Here is a 19,354-nt window from a genome sequence, read left to right on the forward strand (position 1 = left end):
AGTGCTGTGGGTCGTTGGAGCTGCAGTGAATGTTCAGTAAGACCATTAGATCAAATGCTTAAATGTTTATGTTTTGCTCACTAACTCGATCACTCGTTGATCCCAAGTAACACATTTCTCTGCATGATTGAATACAGACATGCATGGGATATAGAGCAAAATCAGAAATAAAACCTTCTATATATTGTTTTCCTTCTGAAGTGTAGGGAAAATGGCATTTGTATTGTAACATCGAACTTACTGCTTTTTACATTATCTCTTTTAATAGCTAGCAATCTACATATAACCATACATGAAATAAATATAAAATATATTGGGTTGATTTTACATAGTGCAGAAGTATTCATCTCATAGTGGCTCTTCCTTCTTCCTTCACTGGCCATAGGCAACACTAATTGAGGCTATCTTAATAAAAAGTATACAGTTGGGAAATCAAGTTACACCTTCTCAGGTTAATAACGTAATGTGAACTAATTAGTAGCATCATAAGCCGGTTGCCACTTGAGATGTGAAATTAATTTCTAGGAGGCAAACGCCATGCTGGTTGTCATCTCCATCTTACAAAATATGTACATTAATCAAACCAGACTTCTTGCACACGCATGCACACACATGGGGCTATTGGTTGCATCCTCCTAATGAGAGCCTCCAAGCCACTCTGCAGAGCATTGCAATCGGCAGGGCTACCACTGTTCTGCAGCAGTGAAGGACCAAATAATGTAAAAAGGTTATAAATGATGCAGAAAGAAAAGGTAACTTATGCGGTACAGTGCAGCAAATATTCACTGGCACGATTTTGACTCACTTGTGTTAAAAAAAAAAATGTGTCAGTTGAAATCTGCTAACCATGCTAAATATGTGGAAAATGTTGTTGCAAATACGTTAAATCCATAATGAGGCAGTAAATGCTGCAACCACTTAATCACATAAATGAATAGGTCCTTACCACTTTCCATTGTTTTATCAATAATTTACTCAAGAAAGGTATGTAAAGCCTAAACATTTGATGATAATTATACTTCTGCTTTGTTGTTTGTGATGTCACCAGAAGCTTTCAACTGCATAATTGGCAAATATTTTACACTGTTGTCCATTGCCTCTCTCTTTCGCTCTCTCAACTTACACACACACACACACACACACACATATATATACTCCTACAAAGGTGCCCACACGAGTGAGAGAGCACTCAAACAGCGGTTGCCCAAAGAGCCTTTATTTATGCAGGTAGGTAAGCCACAAGCTGGTCCATTCCCCAGTTCAGTCCCCCATTTGCCTGACGCGTTTCGGCGAGATATTCCTTCCTCAAAGGCTGTGGGGTTGATTGCGCATTAGGACACCGCCCACTTTTTAAAGCCTATGGATAGGCCGCCCCCATGGGCATTGTGGGTGTTGTAGTGTTAGGGGGCCGTAGCGGTGAACATCCAGCACGCCGCGTGATCGGAAACAGCGATGAGAAAGAACCCGGGCCGGGTAGGCGAAGCCGGACCCAATAGGGGCCCGGGCAAAACGCCGTCCGGGGGCGGCGCCCCTCCCCCGGCCACCCCCTTCAGGCATTTACATAAGGGCTAGGCCAACGGGGGCCAGGATTGGCCCCCGAGGGCGCGAGCGAGCCCCCCCCCAATCAGGGGACGAGCTCAGGGGCCAAGGGGGGGAATAAAAGGGGGTCACCGGGTCCAGTGACCACAAATCCCCAAGGCACTGCGAGAGCCTCTCATCTATCTTCTAATGGGTTCTCCCCTTTCTTTTGTTAATTTAGTCCGTCTAGCTCCGCCACGCTCCCTATGGTTTCTCGATCAGAGGGAGCTCCCCCCTAGCCGACTCCTACCCTGCCTGACTGTCATAGGAAACCCCTCTGCTCCAGAACCCCTACAATGTTCAGCAGGAACATATCCATCCCCACCCCTGTGAGGTGAACTCCGTCCTCGCTGTGATACCCCGGGGATCTTAAGTTTATGACCCATGACGTACGAAACCCCAGCCATTCGCCTTGCATACTTTTGCCATAGTAATATTGAGTTTCTTCCTAGACTTTTCCACCGCCCCCAGGTCGATTGCCCCCCGCCAGGCGTTCCGCACTATGATTTCTGAAAAAATTATGTCTGCGGGGCGTACCATTCGTGCTAATGCTGTGAGGCCCTTCTGCATGTCTTCCAGGAGTGCCTTCCGCCCCATTGCTGCCAAGTCATTCCCGCCCAAGTGGACCACCACTGCATCTGGCTTGCTGCCCCGCTGTAGCGCATCCCGCACCATGGACAGCAGCTCTCCCCATCTCATCCCGGGGCGCCCCCACCATTCTATGTCGGTGTCCCGTAGCCAGATCCCGCCAAAGTCCCGTCTGGCCGCTGCCCACCGCTGTGCCCGCGTAACGTATGAGTGCCCCACGATCCACACCTTCTTGTGTGCAGCGTCCGGATCTGGAAGAGAGGGGGGGAGGGGGGGGGGGTCTTAGCATATTGCTGGGCGTATGTAACGCTTGTAAGCGCCGGATGCCCACCACCCTATCCCCTTAATAGCGCCCCCCCCCCCATGCCCAGCCCTGCCGCCGTGGTGGCCGCCCCAATCCTAAATGAGTGCGACCCATATTCCCGTGCGGGGAGACCCAAAGCTTCTACCGCCTTCCTCATTACCGCTATAAACTGAAAACGGCTGAGGAAAGATCCATCTCTGTGCTGAAATAGCGGCCCCTTCTTCCCCTGCTTGCTCTCTAGATGCCTTCTTAGTAGACATACCGGGCAATGATCTGCATTGTCCGTGCAGTGCAATCTGGTCCATACTCCCTTGCCCGTCTGGTCCGTCTTGGACCTTCTTAGCAGTATGTCCATGTGTCCCTCCTGCATGACCACCCCTTCTCTCTGTATGCATACTGCTCCTGCGTCCACCACTGAAGGGGCTACCACCTCGCTGACCCTATATGCCCCGAAGAATGCTACTGCGAACGCTGCCCGGAACAGTGCGACTTCATGCCTCGAGGAGCATATCCCGGCCAGGGCCCCCAGCATCGCCTGAAGTAATCTGAAGTGGATGGGGCACCTCGCGTCCTCTGGTGCCCGCTGTAACCTACCCCACCCTTTCATGGCCATGCGACATTCAAACGCCCCTGTTTGGTCGACGCGCCCTGCCAATTTCGTGTAATATGCTACCGCACTTAAATGCGCTTGTGCCCAGGATTTTGATTTCCCTTCCTTGAAGGCCCAGTCGATGAAATCTAGAATGTCCCTTTTCCCGGCCCATTGCCCCCTCTGTAGACCTGCTTTGGCCCTGAAAGTTTCCCAGCACCTCCGGTACCGGCTGTTGGTCTTTGGGGCCAGTGCATTCTCCAGCAACCATCTCAAACCGCTTCCACCCATGCCCACGCTTCCTCCGGCATCGGGGTCATCTTCCTGTCTGCGCCCGGGGCCAGCTTCCTGAATCTTTCCCACTGGAAACGAGAAATAGCATCTGCCACTAAGTTTTCCACGCCCGGAATGTGCCTGGCCCTTAATGCAATGTTCCCTCTCAACTGGCAGCCCACTAACTTCCTCAGCAAGGCCGCTACCGCTGGGCAACGCGCCGCTTCCAAAGGCTGCAGCTCATCTGTGAACTGTGATATTTACCAGCAGAATCACAGGCGCATCCATCCAGGATTTGAAATTTGGACACTACAACACCCACAATAACTAGCATTAAATTGAAAGTAATAAAATTACAACACATTATTTCCTCAAATTAAAATGTGTATTAACTTATATAATAGGTTTTTCATTTAGGGAGTACAAAAAATAATAGACCACAGGTTTTAAGGTTGCAGTCCTCTCTTCCTCGCACTTAAACATCTGAATAAAGTCCAACCAAACATATACATTGAAAAACAATAAGAGATTACTAAGTGTAAGAAATTAGAATGCTAACTTGTGGGGAGAGACGAATCAGTCATCTGTGGACCTCCCAGAAAGCCAATCATTCCAGCTCTTAAAAAGTGAAACCGGTTTCATTGAGGAATCCTGGGTTTACCCCTTATAGATGGGGCTCAAAGAGCAGGATTTCAATCACAGAAAAATTGATTCAAATATTTTAGCAGCACCAAAACAACACTAAAGTCAAGTGAACATTTTAAAACAATGTATTAAAAAGTGGAAAACATCAAAGACATAAAAAAGACCAAACATACAAGAAATCCATTCAGAAGAATAGGAGTTGTGATTTTTTTTTTTAAAGCAAATGTCCACTTCAAAAATAGTATTTCACTGAAAAGTATCCAGAGCAGAACCTAGAGGTCATTCATGCACCAAAAAACAAAAAAGTGACTGACGAGCTGCTCAGCCTCACAAAGGCAGTGAGAGCTGGGGAAGAGTCAGTTACATTGCTGGCTGATGCACACCTTTGTCTGTGAAATGAATCTGGAGTTTCCATCATCTCTTCCTGGTTATGAAGAGTATATATAGTACACTGTCATAAAAGATGACGTTTGGAGCACGTTCATAAGTCATTTGTTTGAAATGAGCTTTCCTACTTGAAGCAGGCGTTTAGACCTATCAGATCGGTTTGTCCAAAGTGATTGCTGCAGATGTGGACCTGCAGCTGCATACACTGCTGTGGAGGTCACGCAGGTCAACAGGTCTTCACTGCAGCCCACAAGGGACACCTGACCTCCCCCCAGCTCCACTTTCTGCGCACGTTGACACTGGTGCTGCAGAAGGGTCGGATATGCCAATATTTTCCCACATTTAGGGACGACAGCACACACACTAGGAGTTCTTAAGGACCAGCAGTCTATGTCCCCACAAATAAAACATATCAGACCACGTAAAATAAGCGAATCCCTCCCGTTTTTGCCCCTCGGTGTAGTATCGGGAGGATGCAAGGCTGAGTTGACCCGGCCTGCATTTCAACGTGCAAGTCACAACAGATGAAAGCAACGAGCGCGTGCCAGCCCGTCACTGGCGGATACAATTCGCGTAATAAAGATCGCTCGGCTCTTTAGATGAAAATCCTTTGCTGACAAGACCGCAGAATTAGAAAATGAACAGCAGAGTTTTATAATGGCACGTGGGTCCGTAGAAGCGACATCTACTGAGAGAATGTGCTGTAGTGTCTGAGCACTGCCACTGATGTACCAAGTCACATTTTCAGTGGTGCGTTTTTATTGCAGAACCAATCGTATGAAGCCGATGACGTGCGTTGTCTCTTTAGTGCTGGTACGCTGACCTGTCTAGGAACGTACAATCACGAATTCTATTAGAGAGACCAAAGTGGATGTCTCGCTCACTTATTGTGCTGACAGTGTTTATAATGGGTTCCTCGAGGGCTTTACGCGAAAGAAACGAGGGCCGCGTAGATGTCCCTGGCAGCCATCATTCGGAGAAAAGACCCACAAAAGGAAAAAATGTCAAATCTAAAACCGAGCACATGCAAATAGACAGAGAAAAATGTCAGTAGAGGCCAGAAAGGCCATTTACCTACAAAAATACATTTTTAGTTGGAATAAAGACATTTAAAAATGAAACGTTAAACTAGATTGCATGGATTGCAGTAGCAAAGTGTAAATGTGCACAGACTTTTCAACTGATTGATGATTGCAAAATAGAGTTTTTATAAATGTCACTTGGTGCAAGTGTTGTTTTGTGGTTGTCAGGTGGTTCACATGTTGGTGTAAAAATAAATTAGAAGGCGTTTTACAGTGGCGGCTCCCCCACTATGGCAGAGGAGCGTTGCCCACCGCTTTCAAGCAGTGCAAGACGAGAAGACGAAACATAAAATGATAATAACTGAAAGCTATTATCCTTTTATGTTTGTGCTGGTTTGCGGGCGGGTGGGTGGGTGGTGCTGCTCTGTTCTCGGAGCAGGATAGGGAAGGAGTGGTTGCCCACTCCTAAGAGCGCAATGACTGTTTGGTCGGCCCTCTGGGGCAGCCCAAACCAGTCAGGCACACTTTCCTGTTCTCCATGCAGGCTGCATTACAGCCTGCATGGAGAACAAGCCCAGGCCCCCATTCCCTGGTTGAGCGTCGAACTAGGATGCTCAAAACCGATCACAACGCTGCATTGCAGCATTGTGATTGGTCAGTGGGGCCTCGTTGTGCTTCCTGTTCCTTGAGGAGAGCAGGAGCAGAGAAGCTGGATCCGGATTTTTTACTATGTGCACCCTCTTGCAACCCCCCGCGCCCACACCCGCCACCCCGAGCCATGCCAACCGCCACTGAAGGAGTAAAGTCTGTGTGAAATGCTGCTGACATATTCCACCCACACCCGTGTAGCATTTTTGCTATTGATTTTGCTACTGATTTCTATTTATGATATTAGATTTTTTAGATGCAAAAGAAACCATAAAAGTGCAGAGAGCCAACCATAAAAAAGAAAAAACATAAAAACATATGAATATTATCAAGGTGCAATTTTAGTCAACATAGCAGCAGATCTCATAAAGATACAGTACATTATAATAAAACTCATGCATATGCATATTTACCAGGAATAAAAGAATAAAACATTATTCAAAGTGCATTGTGCTACGTGATCGCCCAGCGGCTCTCAAAAAGGAGCCGACATAAAAACAAGACGCATCATCAGTCCTATCAATCAATATGTTTATTTCAAGAGAATGTTCCATAAAACATGCAAACATAAAATACATGCTATTATTGTAATTACATAAGTAGAAAAAGCAAAAATGTCATCAGTCAATTGTTGCAGAAATCAAACACTCATAACCAGATGCAAGCGTGTCAAATGTATGTGCGTGACATTTGCTTCTTCCTTACTAATCTATCTAGTAACAGGATGACATAGATTGTGTTTGATCAGATGCAATTTGCCCGTCACTTCCAGATACCTTAGATTGCATAGGTGCAGGTACAATGTGGCGCCAACGTGTGCACAGTGCAATAACATTTTGAACCAGTCAGTCAATCCAAGGCCCTTATTTACGGGGTTTTGGTGTAGGGGAGCGCTGCAGGTCATCTTGCTGCGCTGCCCTAAGCCAAAGTGAAAGGGCAGGAAAGCACCATATTTATGCACTACTGTGCATTCCTGTCCTTTCTCCCTGCACTGGCGCCATTTCGGCTGCCTAGCGCCAACGCAGGAACCCTTGCACCAAGGGTGCCTGTGTTGTCAGCAGGATTGTTTTTGTGCAGGAAGGGGCACCTTCATGCACAACAATAATCATAAGAGGCGTTTCCCTCTTTCTATGTGTGCAGCAGAATGCCGCACTCATAGAAAGAGTAAAAAACAAGGAGAAAAAAAGATATTTCTCCTCTTTGCGCCTCACCTCAGGGTGTGTAAAGATTTGGCAATTCCCCAGGTTTGTATGAGCAGCGTCAAAATCTATGGGTGTTTCCAAGTAAAACCCACCGCAACACCCGTTGAATGCCTCCCTGGTGCAGAGTAAGGCAATGCAGCGATTTGCGCTGCCTTGCCTTACTCCATATCTATGAGGCCGTCCAAAGCCACGCAAAGTGGCTTTGTGTAGCCTCATACATATGATTTAGTAATCAGCACTGCCAGAGCGTCACAAAAGGTGATGGTCCGGCGTCACTGGGGGCTTGTAAATAAGCTCCCATATGTTAGTGCAAATGTGCACTAGCACCAATGTAATCTACATAATCTGAGGCTAGTGTTAATAGCACCAACTCACACATGGGCTGATTTACAAGCCCCTTGCACCGCCGGTGCGTCACTTTTTTTAATGCACCGGTTGGCGCAGAGTGCAGACCAATATCTACGAGGCCACGGAAAACCACTTTGCATGGTTTTTCATGGCCTCGTAGATAAGGAGTAAGGTAAAGCAGTGCAAATCACTGCGTTGGCTTACTCTGCGTCAAAGAGGCATTCCATGAGCGTTGTGGTGGGTGTTTCCATGCAACACCCTTGGATTTTGATGCATTCCCAGATTTAAAAGGACTTCTAAACCTGGGAATGTGTCAAAAAGCGAGAAAGAACTTAATTTCTCCTCGTTTCCTCCGCTTTCTTTGTATGCTGCATTCTGCAGGACACATAGAAGGAGGAAAACTACTTCATTGATTGTTTTTGTGCAGGAAGGTGTTCCTTCCTGCTCAAAAACAATCATCCCTACAAAGCAGACACCCTTGCATCATGGTGCAAGTGTGCCTGCATTGGCGCAAGGCAGCCAATTGTGCACCAGCGCAGTGGAAGGGAACAGGAAGGTGTCGTATCTCATAGAAAAGGCACATTTCTGCTCTTTTCTTTTGACGCAGCACAGCAAAGTGACTTGCTGTTCTGCCCTGCATCAAAAACTAGTAAATATGCCCCTCTGTGCCATCCTGCCTTTGGTGTCTCAAAGCAAGGCTGCCTGCCTTTGGAAATGACAAGCATGTTCTTAAAATGTCGCTTCTTCTCTGTGTTTCAGCTCGCTCAGATCCTGCCCACAGAAGAGAACTTTCTGCTGTTCTTCCGACAGCAGCTGAAGTCGAGTGAAGAATTCATGCAGGTACTGGCTGCGAGTTTATTTCATGTGGCACATTGGACTATGGGGGGCTGGGGAGCTGTGGGGGAGCTGCGGGGGAGTGTGGTATGCCTGACGCCTCTCTCACTTGTCCCTTGCAGACATGGCGGAGGTATGACACCGACCACAGCGGCTTCATCGAGACGGACGAGCTGAAGGTAATGCACACTGCACAGCACGCTGCATTACACAGCCTGTAATCAGTACACTCAGGACGCTGGGAAAGAATGAAGCTTGCAAACAGCAGAGTCTTTTTGGGGGCATTTAACAAAAAGAACTGAAGGGGCACTCTGCTGGAGGCAGCAGGACCCCACAGCAGTATTGCCTTTATCTGATGAAAGAGAAGTGACGGCAGTGTAACCAACTCGTACAGTCAGTCTGCTGACAAATAATAATTGGCTTAATGGATGGATGGATGGATAGATAGACAGACAGACAGACAGTGGTTCGGCAGCGATTACCAGAATAAATAATTAAGTGTCCGCTCGAACCAATAGTTCTGAAAACTAACAACATGACGAGAAAGCCTTAGAGGAGACCTAAGCAAAGACTTATAGGGCCTTAATGCTAAATCGAAACCCGAGCACAACTGTCATATCACACACTACTGTGTTATCCACAAATACAGTACAATATCAAAATATTAGCCATTTGATTGACTCTTCTCTTTATTTTCTCTTTCGTTGGTCCAGCCGAGGCTATGATATGACAGTTGTGCTCGGGTTTCGATTTAGCATTGAGTGTGATCTCTAGGGATCACGAATTGGGAAGGGTGGGTGACCCTTCTCCCTTTGAGCACCTACAAAATACTATAGATTCAGTACAGCACTGATAAGAGTGAGCGCCATTATCCACCAGGGACTTTCATCCGTTTTGTGTGATATCACTTATAGGGCCTTACTTAGAGTTTGGCAGACCGGATACTCCATCATAAATTTGGTATTACAAATACACTATATACTTTGGCACTTTTAATATGGAGGACGGGATATCAACCGTGTTTTGATGGCGTGTCCTGTTCACCAAACTCCAAATAACGCCCACAGTCTTGAAGTTCTCTTTGTCTGTCTATAGGATACATCTCACATGGTCAGTTCTTCATCCTCACAGGCATTAGATCATCATTCTATCATGTTATTAGGTTAGTTACTGGCTTTCTTGATAGTCATCAATTGCTAAATGAAGTAGGCCCTTCAGAGCACAATCTTTTAATGACACACATGGACTCTTAAGCTCTGCTGTACCAGAGGAGTGCTCATTGCATAGTGTTTTTGATCAAGGCAAATAAACCATAAAGCCTTGAGATCGCAAAAGATTTAAACATAGTGTGGAACCACCTTAAAATGATTCCGTGGCGGATTCCATTTAAAAATGTTACTTCGCGGTCATTAGACAACACCCGTTTATATTGGGAGAGATGTGAAGGATCTAATTAGAGTAAATACCTACGTCTTCACCAATAGGTGAGCAAGGAAAAGTCTTCCTTTTTGTTTATTTACCCTCACACACCCTAGTGGTGTCATGCTTCATCATCGGGTCACCCCGACGCCTAAAAGTCGGGGTGGGCTCAACCACAGTATTGGGAGCTCTTGATAGAAGTTGGTGACCTGGGGGGCTAAATAAGTTAAAATACCTCAAACAGATCCCCGGTTTCCCTTTATTCTTGGGTCTGTTTGGGTAACTAAAAATTAAAGATTGGGTCTTACAAGGAGTCTTATGGTCCTAAGACCCTAGTGCCAACATGTTTCAGTCCTATTTTGGCCATATAGGTCCTGGACTTTCATCAGGGCTAAGTATTGGCCTCCCTAGGAGACAGGATATAAGGGGGTTTCCCTATCCTGTATGCAAATCAAGGGCAGAGTAGCTGCTCCTTGTAACAATGATTGATGATTTACCAATCACGGGTAGTGATCCATCTGTAAAGATAAAAAGACAGACAACAGAGAAAAACGAAAAGACAAAAACAACATACATTTTATAGTAATGTCACTGTTTTTCTTCCAGATTACGTCCCACATTGCGTGCTCTGGAACTAATTAATAAACCACTAGTGCCAATATGTGTCTATGACATAGTGGTAATCAATTGCTTCCAAACCTGTGCCACTCATGTGCTTGTCATCATTTAATACTATTAAGTGACAGATGATTGGTGGGGTGGCTGTGGTACTCAAAAACTGATCTCAATTCGTGTCAGTACGTCTATGTTTATACTAGTGTAACACTCCATGCCTCACATTCATTCCACATTCATACAGTCTTAGTGCGAAGAATAGCCATAATCGTAATCATGTTGTATTTATGATTTATCCCTCCTGTTTCTGTGCAAAAAATTTTTTTAATAATAAAATCTTAGTCCCTTACCCGATTCTCGAATGGTTTCTGTATCTCAGGGGATCGTTAAGCATCTAGGGGTAGCTTTGTAGTCAAACCCTACATTAATGACCCCAGATGGTTAAGGGAAAACAAATATGGCGAGTGGTTATTGTCTGACCTAACAAAATTAAGTATCTCTCGTATTTCCCATATGGAGAAAAGGAGGATTGAAAAAAGCTTGGGGATCGTATTGAAAGTTATCCTACTCAGACTTACTTCATCAAAAGTCCTGCCCCGCATGCACACCTACTTGGCTCCGGTCCCCGGCTTTTCGCGTTTTGAAAAGCGAAGGGGCCCTGTTTTTGAACCCGTGGGTTGTCATGGAGACAGATTGGAAGGACGTGCGTCCTAGGCGCATTTCCGTATACGTCATCACATTAGTTACGTACGCGGATCCATGGGATTTGTAGTTCCAATGTATGTATGCGCCGCGGTCGGAATCTTGAAATAAGATCCAACCACTCAAAAATGTCAACCTTGCCCCACGTCTATAGATGCCACAACGCAGTGCATAAATACGATTTAAAAAAAGGGGGGGGGGGTTGGTATGCGGGCCGTAATTGGCGGCTTTTTTTCACAGTTATCGCCATGGGAACGTGGAAGCAACGTAGTTACGTATGTCAACGTGCCGGGAGATTAGGGTGATGTAGTTTCTTTTGGCTGATACATTACGGGCGGGTAAATAACACCAGTATCATTATACAGCGATCACTGCCTATGGGATACAAGGCATGTATTTAATAAACAGAGATGATTTTTTGTTCTTATTGAAGGACAGTTGAGGCGTACTTGGTGTGCTAACTTTTTCAGCTTTTTGCTTGCTCGTTGTTTAATGGAGCTATAATTAGAATTCAGCTCATGTTGGAGGATCTGCGAAGGAGTTATTTTTGGTATACTCCATATATTATAATAGAGGTGTGGGCTGCCTTTGTTGTGGCAATTGTTAAGTGTGAATAAAAATCAATCTTATTTATATATGTACATAAAAAGGGTGTTGTAATTAAAATTATATATACATATATATGTATTTTCCCTAAACGAAGGGAAAAAAGGCGGAAATACCTGCCTGTGCCCATGCTATCATTAGGAATACGAGCGAAAGCTCATGTTGTCACCAGAATAAAGCCGGTATTTCCGCCTTTTTTCCCTTCGTTTAGGGAAAATACATATATATGTATATATAATTTTAATTACAACACCCTTTTTATGTACATATATAAATAAGATTGATTTTTATTCACACTTAACAATTGCCACAACAAAGGCAGCCCACACCTCTATTATAATATATGGAGTATACCAAAAATAACTCCTTCGCAGATCCTCCAACATGAGCTGAATTCTAATTATAGCTCCATTAAACAACGAGCAAGCAAAAAGCTGAAAAAGTTAGCACACCAAGTACGCCTCAACTGTCCTTCAATAAGAACAAAAAATCATCTCTGTTTATTAAATACATGCCTTGTATCCCATAGGCAGTGATCGCTGTATAATGATACTGGTGTTATTTACCCGCCCGTAATGTATCAGCCAAAAGAAACTACATCACCCTAATCTCCCGGCACGTTGACATACGTAACTACGTTGCTTCCACGTTCCCATGGCGATAACTGTGAAAAAAAGCCGCCAATTACGGCCCGCATACCAACCCCCCCCCCCTTTTTTTAAATCGTATTTATGCACTGCGTTGTGGCATCTATAGACGTGGGGCAAGGTTGACATTTTTGAGTGGTTGGATCTTATTTCAAGATTCCGACCGCGGCGCATACATACATTGGAACTACAAATCCCATGGATCCGCGTACGTAACTAATGTGATGACGTATACGGAAATGCGCCTAGGACGCACGTCCTTCCAATCTGTCTCCATGACAACCCACGGGTTCAAAAACAGGGCCCCTTCGCTTTTCAAAACGCGAAAAGCCGGGGACCGGAGCCAAGTAGGTGTGCATGCGGGGCAGGACTTTTGATGAAGTAAGTCTGAGTAGGATAACTTTCAATACGATCCCCAAGCATTTTTCAATCCTCCTTTTCTCCATATGGGAAATACGAGAGATACTTAATTTTGTTAGGTCAGACAATAACCACTCGCCATATTTGTTTTCCCTTAACCATCTGGGGTCATTAATGTAGGGTTTGACTACAAAGCTACCCCTAGATGCTTAACGATCCCCTGAGATACAGAAACCATTCGAGAATCGGGTAAGGGACTAAGATTTTATTATTAAAAAATTTTTTTGCACAGAAACAGGAGGGATAAATCATAAATACAACATGATTACGATTATGGCTATTCTTCGCACTAACACTGTATGAATGTGGAATGAATGTGAGGCATGGAGTGTTACACTAGTATAAACATAGACGTACTGACACGAATTGAGATCAGTTTTTGAGTACCACAGCCACCCCACCAATCATCTGTCACTTAATAGTATTAAATGATGACAAGCACATGAGTGGCACAGGTTTGGAAGCAATTGATTACCACTATGTCATAGACACATATTGGCACTAGTGGTTTATTAATTAGTTCCAGAGCACGCAATGTGGGACGTAATCTGGAAGAAAAACAGTGACATTACTATAAAATGTATGTTGTTTTTGTCTTTTCGTTTTTCTCTGTTGTCTGTCTTTTTATCTTTACAGATGGATCACTACCCGTGATTGGTAAATCATCAATCATTGTTACAAGGAGCAGCTACTCTGCCCTTGATTTGCATACAGGATAGGGAAACCCCCTTATATCCTGTCTCCTAGGGAGGCCAATACTTAGCCCTGATGAAAGTCCAGGACCTATATGGCCAAAATAGGACTGAAACATGTTGGCACTAGGGTCTTAGGACCATAAGACTCCTTGTAAGACCCAATCTTTAATTTTTAGTTACCCAAACAGACCCAAGAATAAAGGGAAACCGGGGATCTGTTTGAGGTATTTTAACTTATTTAGCCCCCCAGGTCACCAACTTCTATCAAGAGCTCCCAATACTGTGGTTGAGCCCACCCCGACTTTTAGGCGTCGGGGTGACCCGATGATGAAGCATGACACCACTAGGGTGTGTGAGGGTAAATAAACAAAAAGGAAGACTTTTCCTTGCTCACCTATTGGTGAAGACGTAGGTATTTACTCTAATTAGATCCTTCACATCTCTCCCCACTGAAGTGCACCAATATCAACCACGGTTGATCCGTTAGAGTAATTTAAGTGAAAAATTGATTATATTATAGGAGGAGTTACTCTAACTTGACATCCTCTCTACCCCTCCAGGTAAAGAAAAAAAGTGTTTTTCGAATTTACCTTAAAGTGATTATAACACCCGTTTATAGCCTTCAAATGAATATGATTTAATGTGAAATCAGTGTGCCTGGATTATGAAAAACCTGCCCAGTGGCTGCTTTCTTTATATTGCTTATCTTCACTGTATAGCATGACATCATCAGTTTTATGCTAATAATGCATCTACGCAACCTATACAACCCTGTGATTCACCTCAGTGGCCAGTATCAAGTGATGTGCATGTCCTTGTACTTTTGAATGTTGTTTTGATTTGGAGGTTCACCCGATCGCAGTGCTGGACATGGAAAGGACGTACTCTAGGTATTTGTAAGAGGGGTGCTGGTGGCAGAAAGAAGACAGGCTCAGCAAGGGCATGAGGAACAGAAGCAATTACTCTCAGCCTGTGATCTATCAAGGCATATTCATTATTTTACAGACTACTCCCAGAGAAATTAGCAAGCAAAAATGTGTCTCTGGCTTACCTTACGTATCATCATTAGACCCATTTTAAGGTAGCTAGGTAGGCAAGGCACCTGCCATAGACATCTATGTGTGACCAGCAGATGCCAGGGTACAATGCTATCAAAGTATCTTAGATGGAGAGAGATCTGTGCAATCATTGGTCACGGGGAGGAGTCATCATAAAATAGGTTGGTGTGCTAGCGTGACCACAGCAGAGCATTGCGTGCAATGTGCAGATTGATGGTTTGTATTCTAGATAAACAAGCTTAGAAGGTAACAAGCTTAGAAGGTACAGTCTGTTTGTTGTGGAGGTGCTTGTGTAACTAGTAAATGCCGGCAGAACAGCTCCAAGCCCTATGCACCGGTTCCCAACAGTGCCATCTAAGCTGCAAGGCATACATTCGAAACCATGAAGGTTTTGACTGAATATTTTATTCTTCTAATGTTGCTGAAATAGATTTGTAAGAGTTGGGACGTTGTATGATTATTATTAAGTTACTAAAAATTCAGTTAGTATTGACTGTTATATACATGGCCATTATTAGTATAATTCCATAATTTACATACTTTACCCACATACTTTACATACTCTACTTACATACAAAGCTTACAGGAGGGTGACAGAGTTCTAGCTTTTTACTGAGTACACTATTGGAAGAAAGTCAAGCGTGGTCTAAACGCAGGTGTCAGTTCAATAAAAATCATTTTTGACATACAGAGTTTAAGAGAGTAAGTTTACTCTCAATATATCTCTTTGCCAACTTGTGAAACGACAATAATTTCTAACAGGAATGACCATGGCATGGTATACGGGAACGCACCCCTGTCCTGAGTGCCCAACTGCATGTGAATCTGGTATCCTGATATTTTGATAGGCCCAGCCAGCATGCTAATCTAGTGTGTGGGCTGAGGCCTAGGCCTGTCCATGGTAAAAACAAGTCCCATACTCTGCTCAGTGACCGGGCATACCCACCTTAGCAACACAGGGTTACTCTCCGTGTCTTGTGTTAAAGATAAATCGGGGTGGTGACAGTGTACCAATTTTTGAGGATTTACAGACCTGGGCAGAGCTCTTTCTGCCTTACCCAGAAGAGAGCAGCCCATCAGATCACTTGCGCAAAGCTTCACTAGGAAGTGATAATCAGACCTTTGCACTGTCATGTCAGGTATATGTCGAATGCACGTGTGCACGGTGGATGTATGGCTCATTTGTCCTAGCGGGACCCCATTAGTAGTGCAAGTGTGCTTGCTATGCCCAGTAGGATCCATTTTGAATGTCCATTGGTTTTAACGTGGCACAAAATGGAGAGTGGATGCAGCTTTCAGACAGTGGAAGTGTATTGCCAGCTTTCGTGAGGCTGGAAGGTGGAGACTAAAAACACTGTAGTGAGGAAGAATGGATACAGGGCTACCTTCAGAAAATCCACGAGGTCCATTCAGCAAGGGGGTGCTTATTAGTCCTTCCTGAACACTGTCACTGTGTGGGTGATAGGGGAGAGATGATGATTCTGCAGGTTCTGTTGCTAATTGTGTTAGGCCTTTTTATTTGTCCCTGATAACACTTTAGGAAGGTTGATGACAACCAGATGCAAGAGAACTTGCACTTATTGTGCTCTTGTTTTGGATACTCCTGCTTGAAGCCTGCATCATCACTACCTGTTGTGAGTGCCATCCCCTTGTACAAAGGCTACACATTTGTACTACTGCCAGGAAATACAATTTGAAAGGGAACCACCTCCAACCAGTTCCAAAATTTTACATAGTGGCTCTGGAAAATGAGTATAAAAGTGGGACTCAATTTACCAAACTTTGCTCCAGTTCAAAGTTCTTCTTGACCAAGGAACTGAGTGCTCTGAAGAGTAGTCGAAGAGCTGCTATGCAACCAGGGCTGGTGTCTGTCTGACAGCCAGTTTCTCGTAGGTGAAGGGACATCCCTGGGAGTCTGCATAACTTCAGGAGAAGCTGAGTATCTGCCAAGAGCCTAAAAGCCCATCTACAAACCTAGAAGCGTATTTGTCTGCTCACACGTGTAAGGAGAGTGCCTGGCCCTACAGGCCAAGATACTGTCCAATAAGAGCAGTCCAGATCTGTCCTTGGTATATAAAGGGAGACTTAACACACCATGTAGCAAGTATCATGAATTTTATAATCTACGGGTCTTTCTATATAATGGCTACATACAGATTTTTCAGGTTTAAAAACATTCTAAAGCAATAACCCATATTCCATTGCTATATATGTAAATTAGTGCCTTTTTGCTTTCTTTGAAGATCATATTTAATTCCCTAGTATTAGCTCGTATGACACAGTTCCTTATCACTTTTATGGCTTTTTCAATCAAGTCCTTTGAGGTGCATACCTACTCGAACCTTGTATTTTTAAAGGCACCTGTTTTATATTATCTACACTAGATAAAAAGGCAAACGTTCGTTCTTTTATTACATCATTTTAATTCATATATGTATGTATTATCGTCCTACTTATTGTCAAATCTACCCATACATAAAATATTCAGCTGTAATCACAGTTTGTCACGAACTCTCAGTTAAAGGGCATCTATACAAAATATTTGTCTCCTACATCCAAGCCATCACCATATCTAAAGTAGCATGAACAATATGTGTATCTTATTATGGTGGATATGAGCGCCATATTAAAGTGTCTCAACTCACTGTCAAGCGATTACCATTCACTATCTCTCCTTATCATAGATATAAATCATAAAAAGACAATGCATTATACAACTATGCAGGGCCCAATGTAAATCCTCTATCACCTACAGCGAGCACCCACGATCACTCAAAAAATATGCTGTTGCCTTAATTTGTAAATGAACTAAATCTACGAATACCAAGTCTGTTAAAACTAATGACTGCCATAAATAATCTTTCCATATCCGTGTGATTCCCACCCAAAATTATATTTAGGCCACCGTGAGTTATCATAAAATTGATAGTGATCAGGAAATGCGAACACATCGCATTAGTTTTAAACTCCCTGCCCTGCCAGAGGACTTAGAGTATGAAATAAACCTGCTTCATCCTGTTCCCTCCGCTAAGTGATGCACCATGTTTAACACACCTACAACGATTCAAAGACGCAAAACTATTCACACCTGTCACTTATCATCATTAAGGACCACAAGCGCAAGTATAAACAATACGATTACATACCCGAGTTGGAGTCACTCATTTTGAATGGCAGTCATTATAAATATTAGAAATCTGTTAATTACCCAAATTCATTGTGGGTCCAACATACACATTTTCGTGTTCCCCGTGCCCCAGGAAACACACGGACACGGTGAGTGGTAGGAGCACGTCTTTATTCTCCTACTGCTGAGCGCAAACTACCGCTTCATCCCGCGGCTCCTCCCCTTCCGGCCATGCCTGACCCTGGGACAAAGTCGGGACAGGTAATGGCGACACAACATCTCCCCCCTTTTGTATTTTGAAAGGTCAATGTCTTTCTCAGAGTTCTTCAATGACTCGAATGGGCTTTAGATTGTCCCTTCTCGGTTGGCCGGATTGTGATTGACTGGGAGGACGTTCTCTTCTCCCTTCAAAGATCTCGTATAGGTTCTTCGTGGCTGCTCTCTTCTTGACTTGACACGTCTGTGTCCCAGTCAGGTCTTCGAGCCTACGTGTAGGCTGTCGGGATGGTGGAGAAGTGTAGCTCACTGGTTAGAGGAGGCATACCCTGAAGCAGAGGTCAGACCCGGGACCAGGGTTCAATTCCCGACGCGGCAGGGTCCGGAGCCCAATTGTCCACGGACTCGATAATTCTCGCTTAGGTGCCCACTCTTCTAAGCACGAGTTCACACTATGCAGCTCTGGGCAACAAGCTTGCTTAATCTCCACAACGGCCCCCCCGCGGCGGGATGCCTGGCTTTCACCTTGGGGATGCCCAGTATGGGTTATCTCACAGGGAAAAACCAGGACGGGTTCCCAATGCAAGCGCCAAGATGCCCAAGGGTAAGTTGAGCGCTATATAAGAACACATAATAATAATAATAATAATAATAATAATGATGCATCTTTTGAAGTGTGACACATTCCTGGTCATTCTTTTGCCTTCAGCCCGTAAGGGTCTCTAGACGCTGGGGTCGTCAGGAAGATTAAGTAAGCTACTGCCCAGAGTCACATTGTGCTGGGCTAATCTGCCGCGGCGCCAGGGACCGAACCGTGATGCCCAGATTCCAGTGTCAGTCGCCCAGGCCGCGGCGACACACCTCTTCCTGTATGCTCGTAGTACTTCATTTAGTGCTGGCTGAATATCACGGTGAGTTAGTTCAGCTTGCTGCATTGTCTTTTTGATGGTGGCCATGAATCGCTCCACCATCCCGTTTGCTTGGGGCCACAAGGGAGTGATTTTCCGATGCTTGAATTTGAGGTGTCTCGCGAATTCTGTGAATTCTTGTCCATTAAATGGTGAGCCATTGTCAATCTTAACCACTGTGGGGATGCCCCATGCGGCAAATGCTTCATCAATTGCAGGTATGACAGCGGTCGCTTTGTGTATGAAATCTGATGAGCAATGGGGAAGCGAGAATTTTCGTCCATGATGACGATGATGTACTTCCCTGACTTCAGCGGGCCAAAGAAGTCTACCGCTACGTGTTGCCAGACACTGTCAGTTGGATCCGACATCTGCAGGGGGGCATGTGATTCTTCTTGCCCTACTAGTTGACAGTGTGGGCAGTCTCGGAGTGTGGTCTCCACCATCTGGTCAAGAGAAGTGAATCAGATTCGCTCTAGCAGCACTTTCTTCGTGGCTCCCACCCCTCGGTGTCCTTCGTGTG

At 44.7% G+C, this 19,354-nt stretch overlaps 1 protein-coding gene across 1 annotated transcript in view; it reads left to right on the forward strand.

Annotated features, from left to right (window-relative positions):
* The window catches only part of CALB1 (calbindin 1), a 191,518-nt gene that overhangs the window by 88,875 nt on the left and 83,289 nt on the right, over positions 1–19,354 (forward strand). The window contains exons 4-5 of the mRNA XM_085605305.1: positions 8,344–8,424; positions 8,541–8,597. Of these exons, the coding sequence (XP_085461431.1) occupies positions 8,344–8,424; positions 8,541–8,597 (138 nt within the window). The remainder of the gene's footprint in view (positions 1–8,343; positions 8,425–8,540; positions 8,598–19,354) is intronic.

The sequence above is a fragment of the Triturus cristatus genome, chromosome 5_1 (genome assembly GCF_964204655.1).
Source record: "Triturus cristatus chromosome 5_1, aTriCri1.1, whole genome shotgun sequence".
NCBI lineage: Eukaryota > Metazoa > Chordata > Amphibia > Caudata > Salamandridae > Triturus > Triturus cristatus.